Below are 25,758 nucleotides of genomic sequence, written 5' to 3' on the forward strand. Positions count from 1 at the left end.
GGACATATGGTATAGTCTCATCATAGAAGTGGACATATGGTATAGTCTCATTATAGAAGTTGGACAAATGCTAATGTCTCATCATAGAAGTGGACATATGGTATAATCTTATCATATAAGATGGACATATGATAAAGTCTCATCATAGAAGTGGACATATGATAAAGTCTCATCATAGAAGTGGACATATGGTATAGTCTCACTATAAAAGGTGGAAAAGTGGTATAGTCTCATCATAATCTAGATAGACATTACATGTATATTCTATACCTCACATCGTAGCCTAGTGAGATACAAAATCTACTGACCAGGGTAAATATCTGGTCACTAAATGATTATGTAACTAATAATGTTCATTTCTTATTTTATTTAAGACATTACAGGTAAACACTCCAATTATGTATATTTTCTTGTGTGCTTCTTGTACAAATGAACCTTCCATATAACAGATCTTTGGACTAATGCCACAGAACCTTGTCCTTGTAATCTTTCATTTTCTTATTTGTGGCTTATCATCCCACTAGAGTGCATCGTTAATGATATGTACCAATTTTCATATAAGATTTCAGTAGTGTCTTGACAAATTTTAGACTAGTTGCACACAAAACTTTTGTGACTGGTAGCTCATTATGGTCTTGGTACAAGATGATGAATAAAAATTTGTTCAGTTTGTTTTGAATTTAGAGAACAAACACATACTAATGTGTAATAAATTTATTTACAGAAGAAATGAACAATGTGAAATGACAAAAGCATAAAATGAAAATCTGATAAATTGTTAAAATGTGCATAAACTCCACCGCATCTGTTCTTCACAACGAAAGCAATCAATCTTTCCTTAAGTTTGAGCATTTGTAGTATTATTCAATATAAAAACACAAAGAAAATTGCCTGATATTTCATACATATTTATATATAGCTTCAGTGTAAGGATAAGCGTACAACACACTGTTTTTCATTTGTTTATAATAGTACACTATAACAATTAAGACCAGTTAAAAGCAATTATGGATTTTCAGAAAAATATTGGAAATGAACATTTCTTTTTTAACTTGAAAATGTGTGTTTCATATTTAACAATTATTAAAGCTAAGCAGATAACTTCAACTTTTTTAAGGATATTTGTTTTTCAAGCCAAAAAAAAAAGTTCCAACTTTTAAACAAAATGAAGTGCAAATTTTGAAATTGCAATATGTCAGGCCTGAAATTAATTTTAACTGGTCTTATTACAATGTATTTGTTGGTGACCAACATTTATAATAAAGAGGAAAATAGTGCAAGGGGTGTATACTTGTATACAAATGTTAGAAATTTTATTTCTTGGCAACATTTAACACATAACATGGAATAATACATAGGTAATATCCAAAGAATGAACAAATGAATTTCTATCTCCCCTCTCATTCCTGTATGTTAGTAATGCTGATGAAAAAATGTAAATAGTTGTCAAAAATTACGGGAAAAAACTATTTCCCAAACTTTTTTACTCCAATTCTAAAAAATTTAAATCAAGTATAATAATTTCGCAACAAAAAATAAACAAAAAAGAACCTAATTCCTATGAAGGGAGTTGGACAGAACAACGTTTTCCTAGATACTAATTTGCAAACAAAGTATTACTTTCCATTACAACTTTGGGGGGATCCTAGTTTTTATAGTGTTGTGGCACCAGAATACAGATAACCACCATATTACCTTTGTTGCTATTTTCACAATAAAAGGTTAACTGATGGTCATGGAAGAGACTATATTTAACACATTCACATGTAGAACACACATTATTGTAATACTAAGTGATCTAATTGAGCAGTAATTTTGGTGTCTATCTAAAGCTATCTATCTAAATCTACATAATAGAAACCAACATTAGATAGTTATCATGAAGTAACATTAACTGCACATGTATTCTACGGTACTATCAAGTAAATAGCCACAGGATTGCCTCATGGGGAAATTTATAAGCTTATAAAAGTAAAAAAAGAGAAACAAACATCTATACCTATTCTAAACAGATATACAACTGGGACCAAACCCCAAGGGCCAAACCCCAAACGGCGATTGACATACAGAGAGACAAATATTTTGTATTGTACAAACGTTTATCAATTTAAGCACAGCGCTTTTTATAACAAAACAGTTGCAAACACTGACTGCAATATCTTTAAAACAGTTGTATTTCTAGGGAGCAATTGTACGAAATGTGGTTCATACTTGAAGTGAATGAAAATTGTAGATAAAAGAAAAAAAAAAACAAAAAAAAAAAACAATGCCATGATAAATATATTTACCCATCTGTAATATTCCTTAACTAATAATGGGAGAACAAAACACAAATATTCAAACCTATCACAGATAGAGCTAACATATACTAACAAACATGCCTCTTCATATTTATTGTGTAATTGGTTGATTGGTATCACTAATACAATCTCTGACTTGTAACAGGTGCTCAATGGCACATATAGTCATGTTTTCAGATTTGTTCTGAACTTATTAGCAAATTCAAAAGGAAATGTATTTGTCAAAAGAAAAAAATGCTGAATAAGTCTCGTTAAAATATTATGCTTATGTTGATGTTGACAGCTAAATGCCTCAAATATTTACATTGTTAAATAGAACATAGTGAATTCAATAGATACACATAACATATACATGCAGCACTGGTTTTATCATATCCAAACTCTTGTGGTACAAATCATATCAAAGGGAACATTCTATACTGTAAGAAAATTTGGCATTTTCTAAACAAAAAATATTGGGTTTTTTTGCATATCACTACCTTGAGTTTGGACTCAATATGTATAAAATTACTAACATGAAACATGCACCAATTGAATCAGATGTCAAATTTTCACAGTAATGTTATGTGACTGTATTCAAATACTTAAAGTCATGTGATGTATTAAAAAAACCTTTTCACAGTCAATTAATAGCATAAAAATAATAATTTGGTTTTGGCCTTTGAGTTACAGCTTCTGACTTATTTACTTAAAAATTGTTCATCTGTCGTACAGTTAAATTACCCTTGTGTTTAATACAGTGATTTGGTACATTTACAAAGCATTAACCAACACATTTTTAACATAACACATTTTCCTTAACAAAATATACACAAGGCAATACAACAGAACTGATTCAAAGATACAGGAAGGTGGCATCCCTTTGGATTTCTTATATCTATTTTTTCAACTGAAGTTGAGAGTACTAGTTAAACAGCCAAAAGGATCAGCACTAATATATAAGCACTAAAACAATAGCACTAATACTACAGCTGTCACTTCAAATATACACAATCATCATTTATTGAATTAAGTCAAACATTTCAAATGGTTTATAAAAAATCTATGTAAAAGGATGTTGGAAACTTGAGCTAGCTAACATAGGAAACAACACTGACAATAAATTTTTGGCTCTACTAACTTGTAGATATATGTTTTGACAGTCAGCAACAGAAATGGACGGAAAGTAGAAAGACTTCAACCAAAGCATAATCTTTAAAATAAATTCAAGACCATTATAAATTCACAATAGATATTTATCTTTGAACAAGAAGAAAGGTTTAAGAGTCTTCAAATATCATCTATTCATGGTAACTGCCAATACCCTAAACTTGAGAATAGGAAGACTTGATAACAATAGTTCAGCCCACTTTATTTTATACTTCAAAATAACAAGCTCTGAAAAGTGAATGCAAACTCTAGGCTAGCTTGAGTGTTCATAAGAAAAACTGAGTACAAAACAATTGTAAAAAAATAATGAAGAAAATATTAGAGGTCTTACATAATGTACACATATTAGAGGTCAATTCTTACATAATGTACACATATTAGGTTATACTGAATATAATCACATTAGCAAACGTAAGACACATTAAAGACTTTAAAGCAATACACACAGTTCGATGATAATCGGTGTAAGTTGACATACGTTATATTGCAAACTTCTCGATTTTTATTACAAGATTCTCAATTGATTTTAAATTTTTTTCATTCATTTTCAAAGTAGTATATTCTTTTGTAATATTTGTTGGTGTTGGAAAAAAAAGTTATCATATTAGATCTACCTTTTACCTTTGTTTTTTAATAACTGAATATAATTCACTATTTCAAAACATTGGTTGTTTTTAACTTGTTTAATATCAGTGTATATTGAGCCATTTGAATTATATTGTGATTAAATATTTAGTTTTAGATATCTAGATAATATATAAAGAAAATAATTTAAAAAATCAACATTGTCATTACATGTATTAAATAATTAATTAATCAATGATAAATAATTGAAGAAAAACTATATATACAAAACAATTAATAAATTGCATCCCAGAACCAAACATATGGAAAGACTGTATGTAATGAGTATAATTGCTCACATCACACTTATTTGGTAATATCTGCATAAAATATCTGCAAAGCCATCCACACAACCTTGAAATATCTTAAGAATGGATTCATGCGACTACATCACTATCCGCCCTTAGTTCAACTGTCTTACTTTCTGAAGATGGTGAAATAACTATTTCAATCTCATTATCTTCTGACTCGTCTTTTTTATCTTCCTGAGTTACATGTTGAGTCACCTCGTTGTAGCTGGGTGGCGGTGGTGGTAATATGCCTCTTTGTTGTCGATATTTTCGCCATCCATTTTGAATGATCCTTGCTGCATAATTCATTACTTGTCTTTTCATTGTTGAACTGACGACTTTATACTCGACTTTTGCCTTATTTTCTTGCAATGGGTTACTGACACCTAAATCAGCATTATCTAAATTATCTGAACCTAAAAAGTTCTTTGTCAATGCATCTAAAATATCTCGACAATACATCTTATCATTCTCACATATTGGAATATCAAGTTTAACTAACATGAAATGATTTGGTTTTGGAAGTCGTAATGGTTCCTCCAAGTAGTCTACAAAATCTGACAATTTGTCAAGATCAATGAATTGAGTAGCATTTGGATCATATTTCTCCCATTTCTCGTAATACATATCAAAGTCTTCAGGAGTAAGACCATGTTGAACATCATCAGTAGCTTGACTGAAATTTTCTAAAATGACAGCAATATACATGTTGACCACAACTAGAAAGCTTATAATAAGATAGGTAACTAAATACCCTACTGCCATTCCATAAGAACCACAGTTGGGGGGGTCGGCATCTGGGTTACACTCATCCGTTTTGTTGCCTACTTTTGTATTCATCAATCCTGCAAGTGCATCACTCCATCCAGCAGAAGTACACATTTGGAAAAGCATGATAATACTGCGTCCAAATGTTTCAAAGTTAAATGTGTCATCTAAACCTGCTGTGTGTTTCACATCCATGAAAAAGTTCATTCCAAAAGTTGCATAAATAAACATGACTAAAAATAGCAATAAGCCAATATTGAAAAGTGCAGGTAAAGATACAGCTAATGAAAACAATAATGTGCGAATACCCTTTGCAGACTTGACTAATCTTAGAACACGTCCTACACGGAAGACACGCACAACACGAAGTAATGTGGGTGGTATAAGTAAAGCCTCCATCGCATCAGATACAGCAACACCTGTAAAGAGAACAAATTGAAGATTCTAACTTGCCATGAAGTCTCATGTTCTTAAATGTAACATAATTAATATTTCACCCTTTCTTTAATAAATCATAAATTTCTGATCTAAAAAAGAAAATACATTAATGGCAATAATCGATTAAGCTGAAATCTGCAATAATCATCATTTAATTCTAAATAAAATAAACAATTCTTATGATAAAAATCAAACGATTTTGTAATATAGTCAACAATGCCAATCCAGGCCAAAAGTTTCCTTAAATACTTTAACCAATCTGATATTCTTATCAATACATGTACAATTAAATAGTGTAAAAAGTTTATATGAAATTAATTGTAGCTATAACAAGAAAAAATGTAACAGACAAGAGTACATGTACTATCTGCTGAAAAAAGAAATACTTGATTCCTTGAACTCAGGTATTTGCATTTAGATACATCAAACTGCATTCAAAAACACTACTCCTTAAGGCAATAATTTGATATTATATTTTTTTAATTAACAATGGCACTTTAGAGAAATTATGGATTCTTTCTTTAAAAACTTAACTTAATGAACCCCCTTTTTATCATCACTTTATGTCCGGCATTTTATTCTGTCTTAAAACTGTTTTAATGATGCCTTCACTTCTGAAACTACAAAATAGATTGCAACCAAACTTGGCATAAATGTTCCTTAGGATATCTTCTACAGAACTGATGTGGTGATTAAGGGTTTGTTGAAAAACATAGCTGCCAATACTAAAAATACAACATAGGGGTCAAACAGAATTTTTTTTGCATATGTCTCCAAAACTGTTAGGTTTAGCCAAAGTCTGACATAAGGTAAATTCTACCACTTTCAACTTTTTGTTACAGTGGTAATGACATATGTACCCAAATATTAAACTCATAAGACTTACTTTTAACATAAACTAATAAACTTACCTAATATAGACAAAACAACAACAACAAAGTCAAAAACATTCCATGGAACTTTGAAGTAAAACCATCTAAGAGCTAAAAGTTTCACCACGCATTCACATGTAAAAACAACAATGAAGGTTAAGTTGATTTGCTGTAGGACATGTTTAAATAGTGGACTCATGTCATAATGTTCCAATGTCATTGTCAACATATTTAACATAATCACTATCATGATTCCAATATCAAAAGCCTGGTTAGTTACTAGGTCATACAACTTCCCAAACAGCACAAACTGCAAAAAAAGTTGAACAAAAAAAACAATTAAAAATCGAGAAACATTAAGATTTTAGATTAAGTCCAATCAATACCAATACGAGTTCCTGAAAAAATATGAAATTAGAAATATCTTAACTAAAGAAAACACATTATATATAATATCAACAAATTCACTTTTAAGTGGACAGAAAATAAAATACATGCTCTCAGTGTTTGAATAAATTAAGTCATACGATTCTATCAAAAATGAAAGGCATGTTACATAAGTTGGTCAAACATTATTCAGAGAAGGTGGTATATTTTCTCCCATATGTAACTGATATTTTTTTTACAAATGACAATAACATCATATAAACTCAAACTTCAGTTAACTGAAAGTTCTTCCTTAATTTCATCTGCCTTAGAAAATAAATTTCAACAAACAAACAATGAACTATTAATTGACAGCATTGATCATAATTTCAGTTTGCATTATTGTCATAGGTACACATAGGAACACCATCATGTGCATTAGGTTGATTGTCTGTATATCTATGTTCCTACCAGTATTGCCAGTCAATGAATAACCAGCCATAAAGATCAATCGAACTCTAAGAACAAAAAAGTCACTAGTGATGAGAAAATTTTTTTTCACATCCGTCAAGCTGTATTAAAATTGAAGAGAAACATATGTTTAGCCTGGTGTGGTAAAACATGTTTTTGTGTTAGTAAAAATCCATGAAATCATGAAAACCATATTTTTTTCTTATGTGAAAATCCTATTGAAAACATATAAATGCAATATGATTTTTATTAAATTGTTTTTCAGAAATAAATTGGTTAGTCAGAAACATATGTTTTTCATGGTGGTCCTAAACATATGAAAAACATATGATAAACATGTGTTGCAATTTTCCTTTTTACACTAATTAAAACCCCATATCTGTTCAAATTAAAAACCAAAATGACAGGTAACAAAGGCATAATCTTACAATCATACCCTCAAATTATCATGAAAATCTTTCAAGTGGTGGATACAAAATCAATCTGAGTTAATGGCAATGTCCATGTTAGGGTTATGGCACCCCATATTCATTTGGATAAAAATCAAAATAGCAGGTGCATTTTGGCATCACAAATGAAAGTTTCATAAAAATCATCCAGAGAATTAGATGGAAATGAGAATGAATAACCGTGAAAGACTGATTAACACTATAGACTAGCAATGTATACAGACAGACAGACATCCTGATTACTATATATGTAAAACAACTAGATCATTGATATATGTGTAATTATTGAAGTATTTAATGTCAATACACAATGACCAATGGCTAGACATAAAAATATGAAGAAATTTCAGAAACACAACAAAAGCTAAGATTACTGAATCATTTATAATTTATGTATTAAACAGTCTAAATAACTTAAACTGTTCACATTTTTTTTAAATATGTTTCCTTTTTCTTTTAATTTCTTCCTAACTTGCATGATGTTTAGAGTTAAGTCTGTATTTCTGAAATTGGCCTTCATGACTACCAAAAAGGAGTATCAAAAGCTATGTGATATGCTATGTAATGTGTAGATATTGTATCATGGTCATGCCCATAATATCTTGGAAATACAACAACAAAATTTGATACATGCTTAAATGTGGTCCGGTTGTTGTATATTAAGGTACATAATCTTGGTTACTTCAGTTAAATGTTGCTTGTCTATATTGTACCTGCTTCATAAAAAACTTTTCTCAACATTCTGAAAATTTAATGTCTGAAGTATAAAGTATACTGTTTATGTTCAGTATATTAAAATGTTACAGTTTAATTAATCGAACTGTCTACACTTTTAGTTCCTAAGCAAAAATAGAAGAAATGTTTAAAATTGTATGCTCCCGTGCTTATCTTTTTTGCCAAACATTTGTCAAGCCATTTCTGAAAAGTTGTGCCGACAAAATCCTTCAATACAGGAAGCAGTTTTTAATTTTTTTATACAATGAATCAATATAAACTGTTTAAAATGATTTCAAACATGAAAAAAGTTTATACCACACCAGTGGCAAATTATCCACTTGTTTTAATAGAATTATATCATCTTTATAAAATATAATGCTGAGTTGAAGTTCCATTAAAACATTATCTGTAAAAAAGTTCCCACAGAAATTCATTTTAAGTAGTAGTCTTTGTAAGAATCATGCAAAATCTTAAAAATGTGATACACCCCAAAAATGGCTACATATTTTTATTTTTGTAATTAAATTGTTTTATGGGTCTATACTTTGAAATGTGTATTTATTCATTCAAATCTGCCTGCTCTTAGGGAGATAATCAACAATGAAAATCCAGTAGATTCTATTGTATTTGAGTGTCATTTACAAAGTTATCTCCATTAATTTTGAATTCTACAGTGCATTCTATACAATTTTTATCTCATATAAGCACAGCTTATACGAAAAACCAAATGTTAATTTCTGTTTACTAAAGCATTTTAAATAAAATTACAAAAATAAAAATATGTAGGCTTTCCTAGCATGAATCACATTTTGCATGATTCTTAGCTGGAGTGCTACTTAAGCCAAAACAATGAAATAAGGATATCTTAACATATTAAATGTTAACATGATTTATGAACCTAAACAAATTACATCGTAGGTTATGTATCAAGATTATGCACCCCTAATTCATTAGGCAAGCTATATCTGAAAGGAAATAAAGTTAATCAAGATGCATAGGTTTACAGTCAGCGTGCACTGGTAGAAGGCAAAAGACAGTGGTATTTAATGCAATGAATGAATAACATGTATTCTAATGAATGTTTGCTTCATAAGTAATTTTAATTCAGCATATAAGTAAGATAAACAAACAAATGACTGGGAAGAGGATAAACAAAATTTAGAAGATTGGCAAAGATGTATCTATAATTAACAATGTATATAGAAAGTAAAACTTTGAAGCACAAAAACATCAAAGAACCTTAACTCTTATCAATCTGAATGGTGATTTGACATGATCAAGAACAAATATTCACATTCAATGCAGTCTTAGAGAACCCACAAAGATCCTGAGACACAGATTATTACTTGAAATCTTTTTATACACAGGGGACCGAACATTTAAAGGACAAATCAAATTCACAATAACTTCAGATCATTACTGGGAAGGGGATCGATTCAATATATAGATGAACATAGATCATTACTATAAGCCTAAAACTTATGGGACAACTTTAGGGATCAAAATTTCCTGGGAATATGTACAACTACATATGTTGTCCTATCTACCTACCAAAGTTTGTGATATTTTGGTGAGTAGTTTAAGAGGAGATCTACTGACAAACTGTGTGATGGACAGATGCATGAAAGGAGGAATTGGCAGGACAAAAACAAAAATATCTCCCTATCAAAATATGGGGTCGGGTGGAGACATAGAGTAGAAATGCCACTAACATTTAACGTTAAACTAGGGGATAAATTTTTACTTAAATTAAAATGTACCGTATAGTGTACAGGGTAACCTACATCAATTATGTCAGTTAAAAAAAACCTATGAATAGTGAGCCCCTCTGTCGTATGTTAGCCTTCTCTTCTAAATCTTAGATCCTCAATTTGAATTAAATAATCAAACGTCTTAAGTTAGAAAGAAATAACAGTACACAAACAAGGATAAAAAGCAAACATTCGTCTACAAAGACGTGTAATCTGATCAGGCAATGTCCAGATGCTATAAACTATCTTCCTGCATCAACTGAAAACTAAATTCTAATGGTGAGAAAAATGGTGGCCATAACATTATATACAGTGCTTGGTGCAATAAAGAGAAAACTATTGAACACGACCAGACTTGGGTTTTATTCAAGTTTACTTAATATCTATAAATTTTTTTATCAAGACCTTGTTATGATTTAACCAATTAAAAATGTAAGAAATTTTACACGGCTTTCACTGGGTTATGACTCTTGTTTTGTGCCATCATATAATCTTATTGAAAAAATTCCTTTTTGTAAAGAAATTAACATTAAGACAACATTTTTGTAACCTTAAAATAACACTCTTAAGACATTATTTTGTCCAAGAAGTTCCATGCTCCATGCAATTGACACAAATCTGGGAAAATTCTAAAGATCTAAAAGGTGTTAAGGAGAAAAATGAATTGCTCAGAGAAGGCATGCCAAGTTCTGGTATGTCAACAGTGTGTGAAAACTAACTCCTGGTCGAGGAATAGATTTAGATGGCGCCTTGGACGACATTCTCTTCATGGCCATATAATACTTTTTCTGGTCATCGGTCATAAACATCTCAAGTGAACCACCAGCCTGAAGTAGAGAGGTATGTATGATTGATGATAGTCTTGGAAAACAGTACACCACAGATTCTGACCATGTGTTGATTGCATCCAAATTATACCTGCAATAACATTTTTTAAAAACAATTCTTAGAAAATTGTCAGAAAATTGATTATTTTCTACATTCTGAATTATACTGCAGTTGTCAGAGTATGACAATCAACACATGATCACCACAATAACAATATGAATGACCCCATTGACCTTCACACAGACTTAAGCCATAGGGTTAGAAGCAGTGTATTAACCTAGTCACTATCATCTCTCACTTTAAAGTTCATCCAGTTATTGTCTATCGAACCAAACAAAACAAATAACTAAAATCAATCACTATAGTTTTTTAACAAATCATCAAAATTTATATTTGCAAATTTCCTAAATGGTTCATGAATGAGACTAACAGTGAGATATAACCTGGTGACTGAGCTAATAAGACATTTATTTTACACTGACTTCAGGTCTTGGAATAGACTTCTGAGGAGACTTGCTAGCCATTCTCTTCATTGCTTTGTAATACTTCTTCTGGTCTTCTGTCATGAACATTTCTAAGGATCCACCAGCCTGATAATAACATGCAACAATAACATTTCACTTGTATATCCTTTCATTTACCAGTATACCTACCTGTATCACCAATAGTGAAAACAGGTCCAGTTTTTGAAACCAGCTTTTTTAAATTCATAGAAAATATTTCTTTTTAACAAACAAAAAGTAAGACTTTTAAGAAGAAAACAACAAGTAACTGCAGAAATTCATTTTTCAGAGAGTTTTTATTTAAAACAATCGAACACATTTTTTCTGCTTTTTGCTACAAATGTTTATCACAACAGTTATCAAACAAAATTGAAAACTTTGAAATGCTAGAATCACCACAAGGATGTACATATTGTCCAATACAGGATAAAATATAACTTTATAGTACAGGATTAGTTAACATTACCCTCAATACCATGTGAACACCTGTGCAATGAAAGGTTGAGTGGCATGTGATATTAGTCAGCCCCGTTCACCTGCTAGAACCTTACTCTGGGAATGGATCTGCGTAAGGTTTGGAAATGCCCTTAACTATTAGAGAAGTCACATGGCATTATGTTATGTATATGTCACAGCAAATACCATACAATTTCCCAAATTTAAAAGTCTTCAGATTTTGAAAACCAATATAAGATTGTTTATATAACTTTTAAGTATCCTAATACAATTTCCTACAAACTTTTCCAATCATAAACAGATCCAATCAACAAAGAGACTGGTGATAATTCTGTGAAAGTACTTATCATTGAAGGAACCCATTCTTTTATTGCTGTGTTTTTCTAGATATTTTTGTGTAAGGGATCAATGTACTTGTATGTAACTGATTAATTAATTAACAAATCTGCCATTACCTAGTCAGGTCCCTTTATAACAAACATAATCTAAGGAAATCAATGAATGCAAGTCTGATTAATTCTACCCTTTTTTTGTTTTCCTACTTTTAGGCTACTTAAATTTTTCAAACCCTTGATGGAAAATAAGGTGCACTGGAAAATAACTACCGGTAACAGCAATTTTTAAAATATTTTCATTTATTTCTATGGTCAACAGTCTTTAAAGTGAAACTGAAATGTGACAAAGAAATACTGTACATATCTTTATGTGAAATTTAAGTTCCTAGCTCATCAAAATAGAGACCATTATATACAATACTTTGATTTCCCACAACAAATACTTTCACATGATTGATGTTTAACTAAACATACCTCTAACTGAATATAAAACAAAATAAGTCACATAATTAATATATTGTAAAGTCATGCATAACAAACTCTCATTAACTATCATATAACTCCAGATGAACGTAACAAATCTGAAAAAAAAGTTCTGTTATCAAGGACTTAGTATAATACATTTCGTTCAGTTGTGATTTTTCCCCATACTAAGTTTATTCACATCAGATGCTATGATTGTCATCCTGTAATTCCCAGATTCCTTAGAGGACACAGTTTGTAATAAGTCTTTGGATTGGATGGTTTTCTTTAGGCAAATTTGGACTTTGTGATATTATTTATGTCAGCTAGTCCACAGTCTGAAACTCAAATAATCCCAACCTACATCACATCATATTAAGGATAAATTTTTAATTGATAGTTCAATGACCAGTTAGATTAAATAAATTATATGTAAGCAGAAAGTCATTATGAAGTCATTATTATTGTTCATATATGTTTAGCTCTGCTTTGAAGCAGGAGGTACATTACCATCATTGTGTCCGTCCGTAGGTCTGTCCTTAGATTTTTCATTACAGTTTTCTCTGCAACTACCCAACACAGCTTCTTGATATTTTGATAGAAGCTTTATATAATATGCCATATTGTCGGATTAGACTTGAGTAACATCAACTTCCTGTTTCACAACTTTATATTTCACCACATGATTGTTTGGGGTTAAGGGAGGGATATCCTTTAGTGAACTTTGATCTCAGTTTATGTAATTTAATCTATAAAGGAATATGTGGTGAAGACATGTAAATTGTGCATCATTATTAAAGTTACAGTTGTCATATTAATTGTTTAAAGTTAAGTATTTTTTGTAATATTTCCTGGCAAAGGCTGATAAGGCCTGGTCTGATTCCAGTTTTAAGGATTGTATAATATACACAAGGGTAAGATAGATAATAACGTATCTAGACTAGTAATCTTCGACAACTTAAAATTCATCAAATAGACATTTTCTTAAGAGTTTTTAACTTTTTATTCATTTTATTGAGTGTAGGATCCCTATTTCCAATCACTGGGTAATAATGTGTCAATGTAATGAGTGGATCAGTATGTGTATATGTGATCGATGGAGCAAGTATGTGTCTATGTAATTGCTGGGGGAAAGTATGTGTTTATGTAATTGCTAGGGTAAGTATGTGTTCATGTAATCACTGGGTAAGTATGTGTATATGTAATTACTGGGGTAAATATGGGTCTAAGTAATTGATGGAGTAAGTATGTGTCTATGTAATTGCTGGGGTAAGTATGTGTCTATGTAATCACTTGGGTACTTTTGTGTCTATATAATTGCTGGGGTAAGCCAAATGGAACTCCTCAGCCTTTCTAGTTACACAGAAGAAAAACCTCGGAGGCACTAGGCAGATAAATCTGTCTGGAATTGACCAACTTGATTCTAAAATTATAGTTAAACTGGTTGAATTTTTTAACCATTACTTTCTTTCTTAGCTCTTTGCTTCAGGCCAAAATTCTTTGGAAGAGTTGTTCTTTATTGCTAGTGCTATCCAACTAAAATTTTTAGTGCCACCTGGTGGATAGAACTATTTTGATTCACGTAAGACAACAATGCCGGCAAATTTTTCAAGAAGAAATTGTCCTTTCTGCATTTGAGGTTATTTTTTAGTGTAGCGCAAATGGCCGAGTAGTTCCGATTGTGGGGTAAGTATGTGTCTATGTAATTACTGGGGTAAGTTTGTGTCTATGTAATCACTTTGTAAGTATATGTCTATAAATTAGATGGGGTAAGTGTGTGTCTATGTAATCACTGGGGTAAGTTTGTGTCTATGTAATCACTTTGTAAGTATATGTCTATAAATTAGATGGGGTAAGTGTGTGTCTATGTAATCACTGGGGTAAGTATGTGTCTATTTAATTAGGCAGACAGTGATATGTAACTAAATATTTTATAGTTTTTTTTATTCCTGAATTGAATTGCATTATATCTAGTAAACTTTCAGGTTTAACTGTGTGTGAAGAGAATTAAATGCAGGGCATAGCAAAGTGAGAAAATTTTGGAGGTAAAAGTAATGAAAAATCAAGACTTCAATAAAAAATGTTAAATTTTTCCCAATTTTAGGAAGAAGGTAATCACTGGGTGCTCCCCCGCCTAAATCTACAACTGAACTTACACAAATGATAGTGCTAAGATGTAAAATAGAAGAGAATTAAGATTTGACTGGTGAATAAAAAAAATATTACAGAAATAACACAGAAGATAAGATAATCTTATTCTGATAATAACCAAGGCTGTCTTGTTCCCAGCACAGATTTATCATTTTGGAAATTAAGAAAAAAAAAGGAATGTAATTGATTTAACAGCCATGTTGATAAAATTTAGATATCAATATGAAAAAAAAAATCATTGATCTCAACAACAGTCGAAATAAAAAAAAAATCATTTTCAGAAAAAGCATCAAAATATTTTTGACTAAAATTCAGACCCCAAAACTACATAAAAATTTAATCTTTTTTATTCTCAACATAACATCTGTATTTAGTAGGAATTAACAAAGCACTTGCTATATATTTCTATATATGGCCAGATTTATATCAGAATGTTCCCATACACTTAAAAACTAATAACTATATAAAAATAATCTTTGGATATGAATAACTACAAATTCATACCCTTCTCTTTTGTTGACTGAAGTTTTTGGAAATCACATCAATGAATATGTTGAGAATGACCCAAATATAATGAAAAGGAGTCTTAACGCATAATACAAATTCATGTTGACATTTATCTCTCTGGCTAGCAGCATCCCTATTTTGTGATTTTATGAATAAATTATTAAGCTTAAAATTCATAGCTCACCTTTTTCTTCTGTTGATTAAAGTTTTCAATGATGACACCAATAAATAAGTTGAGGGTAAAAAAAGACCCAAATATAATGAAGAGGACAAAATAGATATACATGTAGACATTGATCTCTCTGGCTGGCTGATCGTCTAATTTCTGAAATAAAGACAATAATACAGATATCAGCCAGCCTTTAGAGGCTTATGAAGCAGTAGATATGTTACATACATAAAAATACAAAAGAAAATATATACCGGTACACATATAACTTTACTAAATACTGAGGTAATTTAGGTAGTGAAAATGTTGACTTTTTTGGTGGTCTATAATTGTGATCTTCCACTTTTTTATATTTCTAAAATGTTGTCTTCATGGGATGCAATTATGTTTTTCTTCCAAACATAAAGAATAATCACGGGAACCAAGGTTATAGCGGTAATCAAAGGAATGTAATCCAGGGACAAAGACCAGACATGGTGTGTGTTTCAGTATAAAAACTATAACAGTACAGTGGCTTTATACAAATTTATAGAAGTGCATGTCTCCAATCTGGCTTTGCATTATACTGAAGTCCCGTCTTATGTTAAACCAGTCCAACTAAAATAACCATAGACCTAGAATTTATTATTAAATGTTGTATACACAAAAATTTTCCTAGGTTTTTGAAATAAATCGTTAAATCCATCTTCTTCTGTGTTTAGAAATGATTATACAAGGTCAACAAACAAAGTGAAAATTGGCAAAATCAGAAGTAAATATATGTTTTAAAAAAGGTATCAATGCCAAATAGTGGAATTCCACTAAAAACACCAAAAAAAATCATGACTGTGAGTTGCTTCAATCTGCATATAAATGTTGTCTGAAGTAGACTGGTTTCTATCAGGGCATTACTATGCTGTTTCAAACCTAAGATTATCTGTATAGAAGTCTACAATGAGTATCATATACAGAAGATAGGTTTGGCATGTGACTATTACTCTCAAATTTATCTCCTATACTTTATATTCTGACATGCATTTTGACATAAAAATTTATCTTTTCACAAACAAATTACACACAGTATTTATTTTACTTAAAAAAATTCTAAACATCACCAGAAAAAAGGACCAAAGAATACTTTTTACATGAAGTTGTGATGTACATTGCATCACATAAAATATGGTTGTAACTAGAGAAACAAGATACTATTTAATTGAAATAAACACAAGAATAAACTTACAGATGGGGTATCAATGGCATCATCCATGATAAGTGTCCAGCCTTTGTAGGTTGCCTTTAAAAAGAAACATACAAAAACATACATAAAAGAACAGTATTTTCCTCAAGTTAAACAGGACAATTAGTAAATAGTAGAATTGATTCTTTCTTTATTTGTGAAATGACATTAAGAGCCTGTTAAGGATACAAAACTAGTAAAGATCCTTACTCCGTGTGACAGGTTAACTTCCTGTCAGACTGAAATCAGGATCTCAGAGCTTCTACGGTCAAAGGTTAAATTTGTACTGAATACTGTTATGAGAACCTTGTTCTCTACTGAATGTTGTTCTGATCATGTTTATATGGTACAGTAATTATCATTATACCATATACCAGGAAATTTTCATGAGGTTCGGGAAAGCTCAAAAATAAAGCTCGCCAAATTTTAGTCTAGACACTTTACATATAATTTTTATTTTCTATTTTTAATCTGAAGAAGCAAGAATTTATTATCCCTATTCACTGAGCAAATCGTGAAATTTGGCGTCTATGAAAATGACCCACTACACAGAAATAATAATACTTAACTACATGTTTCTACTTACCACTTGAAACAAAGCCAAATAGGAATTTACCACTGAATCAAAGTTTATGTCAGAGTTGACCCATTTGTAGCCAGTAGTATTTTGCAATTCTTCACAAACACTTTTATTGGGCACTATTCCTCTATCCAAACGATTTCCATCTGCATCTACACACTTGTGGAACTTTCCCATGAAAAACTGAACTCCAACAATTCCAAAGATAAGCCAGAAGACAAGACAAACTAGTAACACATTGGCAATAGAGGGTATGGCTTTAATCAAGGCATTGACCACAACCTTAAAAACAATATATAACATGAATTAATATAATGATATTGATAATTAATTTTCCAAACTAATTCATACCTGCCAACTTTTGGAAATCTCCAGGGGGGTTTTGGGTGGAACAACATGTGAACAGACATTTTTGGGACATATTTTGCAAACTGAATGGGTTTTACTGTAGTAATATATGAATGAGACAACCACTATAGCATTAAGGGGCCTTTTTCAGTTGAACACCATGTGCATGCACTGTAATAGATTGAAGTTTGCAAGTGCCTTTTTTGTGGTGGACTCTTCCAAACCTAATTGAAATTCTAAAAAAAAATTATGAGAAATGTATTACTTCCAGTTAATTGTATTCCCACTATTTAAAAAAAATTTAATATTAAAAAAGTGTTTTGTGATATAAGAAATCTAATTTGTAATACATGTATTAGTGTTTTCTGATATTAAAAAATGATTTTTTAATATTACAAATTCATTTTCTAATATTACAAATTAGATTTCTCATATCACAAAAAGCTTTTTTAATACATTTTGTATTAAAAATTCAAGTGAATTTCTAACAATAAAAAAATATTTTTTAAAATCAGAAATCGATTTTCTAAAATTAGAAAATGGATTCGTTGTATTCAATTATGATTTTTTAATGTTACAAAATCATTTTGTAATATTACAAGATGTGACTGATTTTGCAATATTACAAAGTAATTTTCATTTTCATTTTCTAATATTAAAAAATCATTTTCTAATATTACAAATTCCTGATTTAGTAATATTATAAAATATCACACATTTTGTAATATTACAAACTGAATTTGTACTATTAGAAAATCACTTTGTAATATTGCAAAATCAGTCACATCTTTTAATATTACAAAATGATTTTCTAACATTAAAAAATCGTAATTGAACACAACAAATCCATTTTCTAATATTAGAAAATAAATTTCTGATATTAAAAAATAGTTTTTTAATGTTAGAAAATCAATTGAATTTATAATATTGAAAAAGTGTTTTGTGATGTAAGAATTCTAATTTGTAATATTAGAAAATGAATTTGTAATATTAAAAAAATGATTTTTTAATATTAGAAAATGCTCATTTTTGTCCACTTTGGCTTGCCATAGTTTGAAATCAAAGTTTTTAGGTAATTTTGACAAAATCGGGTTTTGGGACATATTTGACCTGAAATTGTGTTAGCAGGACAAAGGGTTAAAATTGTGAAAAATTGTGAAAACACCATTAAATTATGTAAGTTAGCAGGTAAGCTAATTGTACTACAGAATATATGGTAAGAGTATTTGCAGTAAGATATGATATTAATAAAATAAATCGCGGTAAATGAATCAAAACAGATACAAATTATCTACAGCCAACAAAATCAATAAAGAAAACAGTGTTCCATGTCCTGCAGTTTCTGATAGTGAAAAGGCCATACATGCCATTAAAATGATATTTGCTGATAGGCATGAGAAAAATAATAAAGTGTGACAGAGAGTTGCAAAACACATCTAACATTTCTGAATCTGCATAGCATATTAGTGGGGAACAAAAATAATAGAAACATTACCAAAGAATAAGTATCTAAACTGTTAGAACTTTTCTATATAAGCCACAATGATCCATTCTATATTCTGTAGCCTTTAAATTTTCTATGAGTTTTGAACTTACTCTCATTCCTTCCCATCTTGACACAGCTCTTAATGGTCTAAGGGCTCTAAGAGTTCTCAAGGCCTTTAGTGACCCTACCTCATCATTTTTTGACCCTTTATCAGTATCTTTGGGCATGAATTCTATCACTAACATGATGATGGATATCTGTAAAGAAAACGAAATCCAAAATAAAATAAAATAAGCTGTTATCACAGAGATATACAGTGGCAGATCCAGAGTTTTAGGTAAAGGGGGGGGGGGGGAGGAGGGTGCAAAAAAAAATCATTGACAGGATCTCCAGTGAGGATCACGAAGTGAGTGTTTTTCATGATTTAACACACACAGTTTTTCAATAATTTTTTTTCTAAAGGGGGGGGTTGTGGGGGGGTGGCTTGGTGGTGTTGGCAAATAAACTCTGTGGTAGCATTTAATCATTCAGATTTAGATACTGACAACCAGATTGACAACAACACAACTATCAAAGTAGGAATGTACTACACCCGGTGTAAGTGGCAGTCCTTTTCGCAATAAGCTGAACATTGAAACTGTGACTAAGCGATACTCTCGAAGTCAATGGACAGTGACTGTGGGGGCATATGCACAAAATTGATACAGATTTGTGCTAATGCAGCTGCATACCAAGTATGATTGACCTTAGATAAGTAGTTCATATCAAACTGACCTAATCAGAAAACTTAAAATCAAAATCTTACTGTGAATGCCAGAAACAATACCTTAGTCTCGCCTTTCGCAACATTCATTGCAGACAAGACAATAAACTACTCAGACATCTAGTTTTTAGACAATTTAACTTTCAAATGACATCACATAATCTTCTATTTCTTATAATGCAAAACTGAATTTTTGTAAAATATATAGCTTAATATTAACAAATGGAACACAATTATGTACAGGGCTTCAAAAATTTATATACCTATGCTCCATTAAAATAAAAACACCACAAAACTGTATTTAATGTCTCCCTTTCCTTACATTAGAGTAAGATTCATTGCCCTCCTATACTTACAGTAACAATAATAAAGTCAAGCCAACACCAAGCGTCTGTAAAGTATTTCTTATATCCAAAAGCTAGCCACTTTATCAACATTTCCAGAATAAATATAGTAGTGAAAAACTTGTCAAAATAGTTCAAAACTTCTTTCAAAACAGGTCTTTCTTTCAAATAGACATCTTCAAGAGCCTAAAATAAATATATCAAAGTTATAAATAAATGTAGTAAAGCATAAAAGTTTTATAAATCTTAATAAGACAATAAGAGTAGTCTGTATAGTACTTAAAGTTCTCTAATGGTGGTGCATATAAACATTTTATTTTTAGTGTCAATGACCTTGACCTTGACATAATGTAACATACACTGCAGGGTTACAAGTTTTGTATATCATTCATTAAATACTGTCACAATATTTTCAAGTTGCTATTATTTTGTGCATAAAACATTTAAAATCCTATCACACAGAGCACCATTTTGACTGTAAATATGGGATCAGTCTAGTCTTTATTGTGTTAAAATAAAAACAGAAAGATAACCCTGCCATTCCAAACTCTCCAACAATATTATCTGAGGAAACAAATCTTCAATCAAAGCACAAGTCTCAGACATTCATAATGCTGAAACTAAATTCTACATCTGAAATCATTACCACAAACAAGTTTCAGTCGACAGAAATTACATTATGTACATATAAGTATAGTAATGTCTCTTCTGATTTTTTTTTTATTATTATTATCCGATAGAAGTTTATTACCACATAGTTTTGACATCAAATAACATTGTTAGTCAATTTATTTTTTAAATTTTGAATTAAAAATTCAAATATAAGGAATGGTTTTAATATTTTTATCTGTCTATGAAGAAACAACCTGCTCACAAAATGACTGAGTATATTTCTTCATAAATGGAAAAATATTACAATTATTCCTTTTAAAGTGAAAATTCAGACAGGTATCTGGTAAAAAGAAGTGGATGTGAGATGAAAGGTCTTCAGCACAGTACAATCCATCATGCTGAAGCTATATTAATTTGAAAATCAATTAAAAATTTCAAAATCAGACCAAAAATAAAAAAGAGAATTTTTTGGGGAGTGACCCCTTTGACCCCTCACAAGTTGAAAGTTAAATCTGATTGAAAAACACAGGCAAGGATTGATATAAGGTATCCACAAAAAAAAATTTTGAAATCTGACAAAAAATAAAAAAGTAAATTTTTTGGGTTGTGGCCACTTTGACCCCCTTATAACTCCTTAACCATAGGAAATACCTGAAATCTGATTGAAAATGCAGGTAGGGATTTTTATAAGGAATCCAATGCAAAAAAAATCAAAATCAGACTGAGAATAAAAAAGTCAATTTTTTGGGTTATGCCCACTTTGATCCTCATTACTAAAAAAAAGCAAACAGAATGCAAGAATACAGAAGATAGAAAGGAAAGATTTGTTCACATAACCTCTGGTAAGTTACTTACCAAAGCCAAACTACTGGCAAGAATCATTGTTATGATGAATGTCTCAAAATATTTGTGTTCCACCAAGGCATAAGCTTTACATCGTAGCATCCACCACCTCTTCCCAATTTTGGTATGCTCACATCGGATACAACAAGGACATTTCCTTCTAAATATACTACAAAAACAATCATCAGGCTGGCTGGCAGTAATTATTTCAACGTCATTAATTTCTGGCTCACCAGAAGCATCAACCTTTTTTATACTCATTTTAGATTCTTCATCATCAGATGTTGTTGAGCTGCTATCATCAGAATGTTTGCTTTTGATGGAAGATGCCCTGCTTGCTGACTTAGTTGAAGCCTATCATAGTATAAAAAACATTTTTTTTTAAATTCAAAAATGAAACATGATGTAACATGTAACAAAGTTTCCTAACTTCAGGAACAGCAAATATTAATTTAACATGCATAGTTTTGTGTATGACATGAGCAGTACTGCATCATTTTGAGTCTTTAAATAGCAATATACATAAAGGAAAAGAAAAAATATACACAAAAATATAAAGTAAAGAACAATATTTTACTTACATTATCTCCCTCTATAGTGTCTGGTGTTCCACCTGGGGTCATGTCAACTACAATAGTAAAATTATAGGTAAAACAACTGATGCAAATACATGGAAAGAACTTCAAACATTTGATCTAAAAATAATCTTATTTCATATGTAACTTGCTTTCTGATGGGATAAAAAAGTTTGTCCATCATCTAATAGACCAAATCTTGTAATATGACAAGATGGTAAGATGCAAAAATTTTCTGACAGGTAAAGGGAGATAATTTTCATGTTTAATTAATTACCCTTCCCTGTAATTGTGAGACTACATTGTGCCACACAGTGAATAACTGTATTTATAAACAATGAAAAAAAAATATGATCGTAATTGTAGCCTTCATTAAATAAGAAGTTTTGCTTTATTTCATACTGACAGAACTGACCTATCATATGATAATTTTGATATATCCATTACACCAAGTATATGTTTACAGAAATGGTGTCACCAAGTCTAAATACAAATAATTATTATTATTATCAAAATAAAACAAGCTTAAAACTTCTGATAGAAGTGACCTTCTTTTTACAGAAATAAGTATACATTAATGAGGCATGAGACAAGGAAGTTAAGTGTTAGAGAATGACCTGTCACAGTGTCAGCTTGGATTAGTTTTGGATGGTCTTCTATATTCTGATGTGGTTCTATACCATTGGGAACAGTATGCCCATCAGGCATGTTGTCTTTCCCATTCATTTCAAAACGAGATACTTCTGGTGATGAGGGTGGCAAGGCTGGCGGTTTACGTTGTCTAGAACAAGCATTTTTAATACTTTTGGTCAAAACAATAGTTTTGACTTTGATCCATCTAAAAAATCTGAAATATAAGAAGAATCTTTAAGTCTGTAAAGCGTTTAAGCTATCGTGTAATGTTTAACATCAAACAGATCTACTCAGATCCATTTGCTTAAACTATCCTTAGGTCAAGTACTGTCTAAAATCAAAAACGTCTTCAAGTGATAATAAGGACATAACTTTAAAAAAATGCATGTTTGGGGTAGTATATAAAAACAGCAGAAATGTTAGAAAAGTGCTATCTGAAATGCCAGCAAAGAATATTTTTGCCTTACAATGAAGTGGATTTATTTACAGCTTTTGCACTGTGTTGTTATTGAAATGACTGAAATGTGCCATGTTATCCTGTTAAGGCAAAGTGACCAACAAGAATTCCAGAGATTTACATTTGTACGTTAGCCTATGTTACAGGCAGAAAGTTTTTTAGAACTACCAGGTAAATGTATATCAGATTTAACATCTCTACCATCCAGAAATGGTTGTATAAACTTCAATCCAATCAATAATAAATAATAAAATACTATGAAATCTGATAATTCCTACCTTTCAAATCGGCCAATGGCTTCTGCTAGTTTATTTGGTTCTGCCTTTGCTCCAGGTTCCTCATCAATATTGTCTGAACTAAATGAATTCAATAACAAAGCAAGGAAAAGATTCAATACCTGCAAAAAAATTTTTTTTTAAATATAAGTACACACTTACAATTTTCTTTAATATTTTTAATAATGCTTTAATTATTCAAATTGAACTGGTAGAAAACTTCTGGTGCTTTTCAAAAGGATTGGGAAAAAATATACCTGTATCTGAAACATGGTCATAAAAACCTTTTTGAAAACAATTGTCTGAATATTTTACGCTACACTTATTTTTGATTACTTATTCTCAGTCCTTTAGACATGGAAACTACAAAACTTACCACAAGGTTTCCAATTACAAAAGTCAGTAGGAAAAATGGGACACAAGGCCATCCAGAGACACGTTGACATCCCCACATGGATTCTATCCATTCTCCACATAGTACACGGAAAACAATCATAAAAGAATGTAAAAAGTCCTTAAAATGCCATCGAGGCTCCTCAGCGTCCCTCAACCTTGGGTCAGTCTCGTTTGGATTACCATATTTATTGTAGCTCTCACCAAACAGCTGTTGACCCATCACAGCAAAAATAAATATCACTATTGCTAATACAAATACCAGATTTCCTAAAGCACCCATTGTTCTTGCTACTACACTTATCAACATGTTTAGAGTTGGCCATGATTTGGCAAGTTTGAATACACGAAGCTGCAAAAAATATTATGAGTCAAAATAGCGCTATGTTAGAGCTAAAATTAAATAATCAATTAATTAATTAAAGTAATTCACTTATTTCATTCTAATTCAGAAGTGTGTTTGTCAATGTTTTCAAAAATATTTATGGATTTCAAAACTTTTTTTTTGGCTTCTTTTTGGTACAAATGGTGAGTTTTCCAATATTCTAATATAACAATGAAACCTCTAACAGTCTAAAACCTTCTAACTTATTATTATCACTTATTTGATAAATGGGTTCAGTTTCATACCTTATCATTTACCAAGAAATTTAGCATTGAAGTCTGTATAAGCTTTAAAAATTTCATTACAATATTGAAAATCTTAATTCAGCATACATATTTTCTTTTTTCAGATTTTGACAGTACTAGACAGCTAAAATCAATTTGAGATATAAAAAATTTTGTAAGGCTATTTCAGTATTAAAATAATTATGTGTGTTCCTTGTGGCCAAAATAACTCTAAATAAAAATGTGCTGCATTTGTGTGTAAGAGTAAAATGATGCCACCTCTTGGCCTTAACTTTCATGTGTAAGAGTAAAATGACTCCACCTCTTGGCCTTAACTTTCATGTGTAAGAGTGAAATGACCCCACCATCAGGTAATTACAAATTTAAGTAACCAAGATTCATAGGATAACTTGAATATTAAGACCAAGTGTAAGAGTGAAATGATGCCACCTCTTGGTCTTAACTTTCATGTGTAAGAGTAAAATGACTCCACCTCTTGGCCTTAACTTTCATGTGTAAGAGTGAAATGACCCCACCATCAGGTAATTACAAACTTAAGTAACCAAGATTCATAGGATAACTTGAATATTAAGACCAAGTGTAAGAGTGAAATGTTGCCACCTCTTGATCTTAACATTCAAGTTATACTATGCATCTTGATTACTTAACTTCATAATAACATTATCACTTAAGTGCAACATAATTATATCACCAGAGTAATTCGACCCAAAACACATACCAATCTAAAACTCCTCAATACAGAAAGCCCCTGTACGCCATCCAGTGCCAATTCCAAGAAACTCAAGAAAACTATTAATATATCAAAACAGTTCCATCTGTCTTTGAGGTACTCCAATGGATTAAGGGCTATTATTTTCAAAAAGGCTTCAGCAGCAAAGATTCCAGTGAAAACCTGAAAGTAAACAGAGATAAAGTTTAATTTACAATTATCTTCTTTAAGTTAAAAAATGAGCACATCATATTACACAGTGCTATGTGTACAAACAAATATGTATAA

At 30.7% G+C, this 25,758-nt stretch overlaps 1 protein-coding gene across 13 annotated transcripts in view; it reads right to left on the reverse strand.

Annotated features, from left to right (window-relative positions):
• Positions 1 to 699: 699 nt before the first annotated feature.
• Positions 700 to 25,758, reverse strand: part of LOC148624052 (sodium channel protein para-like) — an 87,532-nt gene continuing 62,473 nt past the window's right edge. For 10 of the 13 annotated variants that reach the window (XM_088566500.1, XM_088566506.1, XM_088566503.1 and 7 more), the window contains 14 exons: positions 25,480 to 25,653; positions 24,115 to 24,483; positions 23,742 to 23,860; positions 22,991 to 23,220; positions 22,380 to 22,426; positions 21,811 to 22,152; positions 20,356 to 20,529; positions 19,347 to 19,493; positions 17,409 to 17,684; positions 16,826 to 16,879; positions 15,622 to 15,762; positions 11,506 to 11,613; positions 6,481 to 6,751; positions 700 to 5,550 (listed from right to left, as the gene is read on the reverse strand). In XM_088566500.1, coding sequence (XP_088422626.1) covers positions 4,451 to 5,550; positions 6,481 to 6,751; positions 11,506 to 11,613; positions 15,622 to 15,762; positions 16,826 to 16,879; positions 17,409 to 17,684; positions 19,347 to 19,493; positions 20,356 to 20,529; positions 21,811 to 22,152; positions 22,380 to 22,426; positions 22,991 to 23,220; positions 23,742 to 23,860; positions 24,115 to 24,483; positions 25,480 to 25,653 — 3,552 coding nt within the window. In that variant the 3' untranslated portion in view covers positions 700 to 4,450. Of the gene's footprint in view, positions 5,551 to 6,480; positions 6,752 to 10,914; positions 11,023 to 11,505; positions 11,614 to 15,621; positions 15,763 to 16,825; positions 16,880 to 17,408; positions 17,685 to 19,346; positions 19,494 to 20,355; positions 20,530 to 21,810; positions 22,153 to 22,379; positions 22,427 to 22,990; positions 23,221 to 23,741; positions 23,861 to 24,114; positions 24,484 to 25,479; positions 25,654 to 25,758 lie in introns of all 13 variants that reach the window. The other 3 variants (XM_088566509.1, XM_088566501.1, XM_088566507.1) reach the window with 2 other exon arrangements.

This window comes from Perna viridis, chromosome 2 (assembly GCF_037379345.1).
Source record: "Perna viridis isolate PV_CMFRI_1.1 ecotype Kerala chromosome 2, ASM3737934v1, whole genome shotgun sequence".
Classification (NCBI taxonomy): Eukaryota; Metazoa; Mollusca; class Bivalvia; order Mytilida; family Mytilidae; genus Perna; species Perna viridis.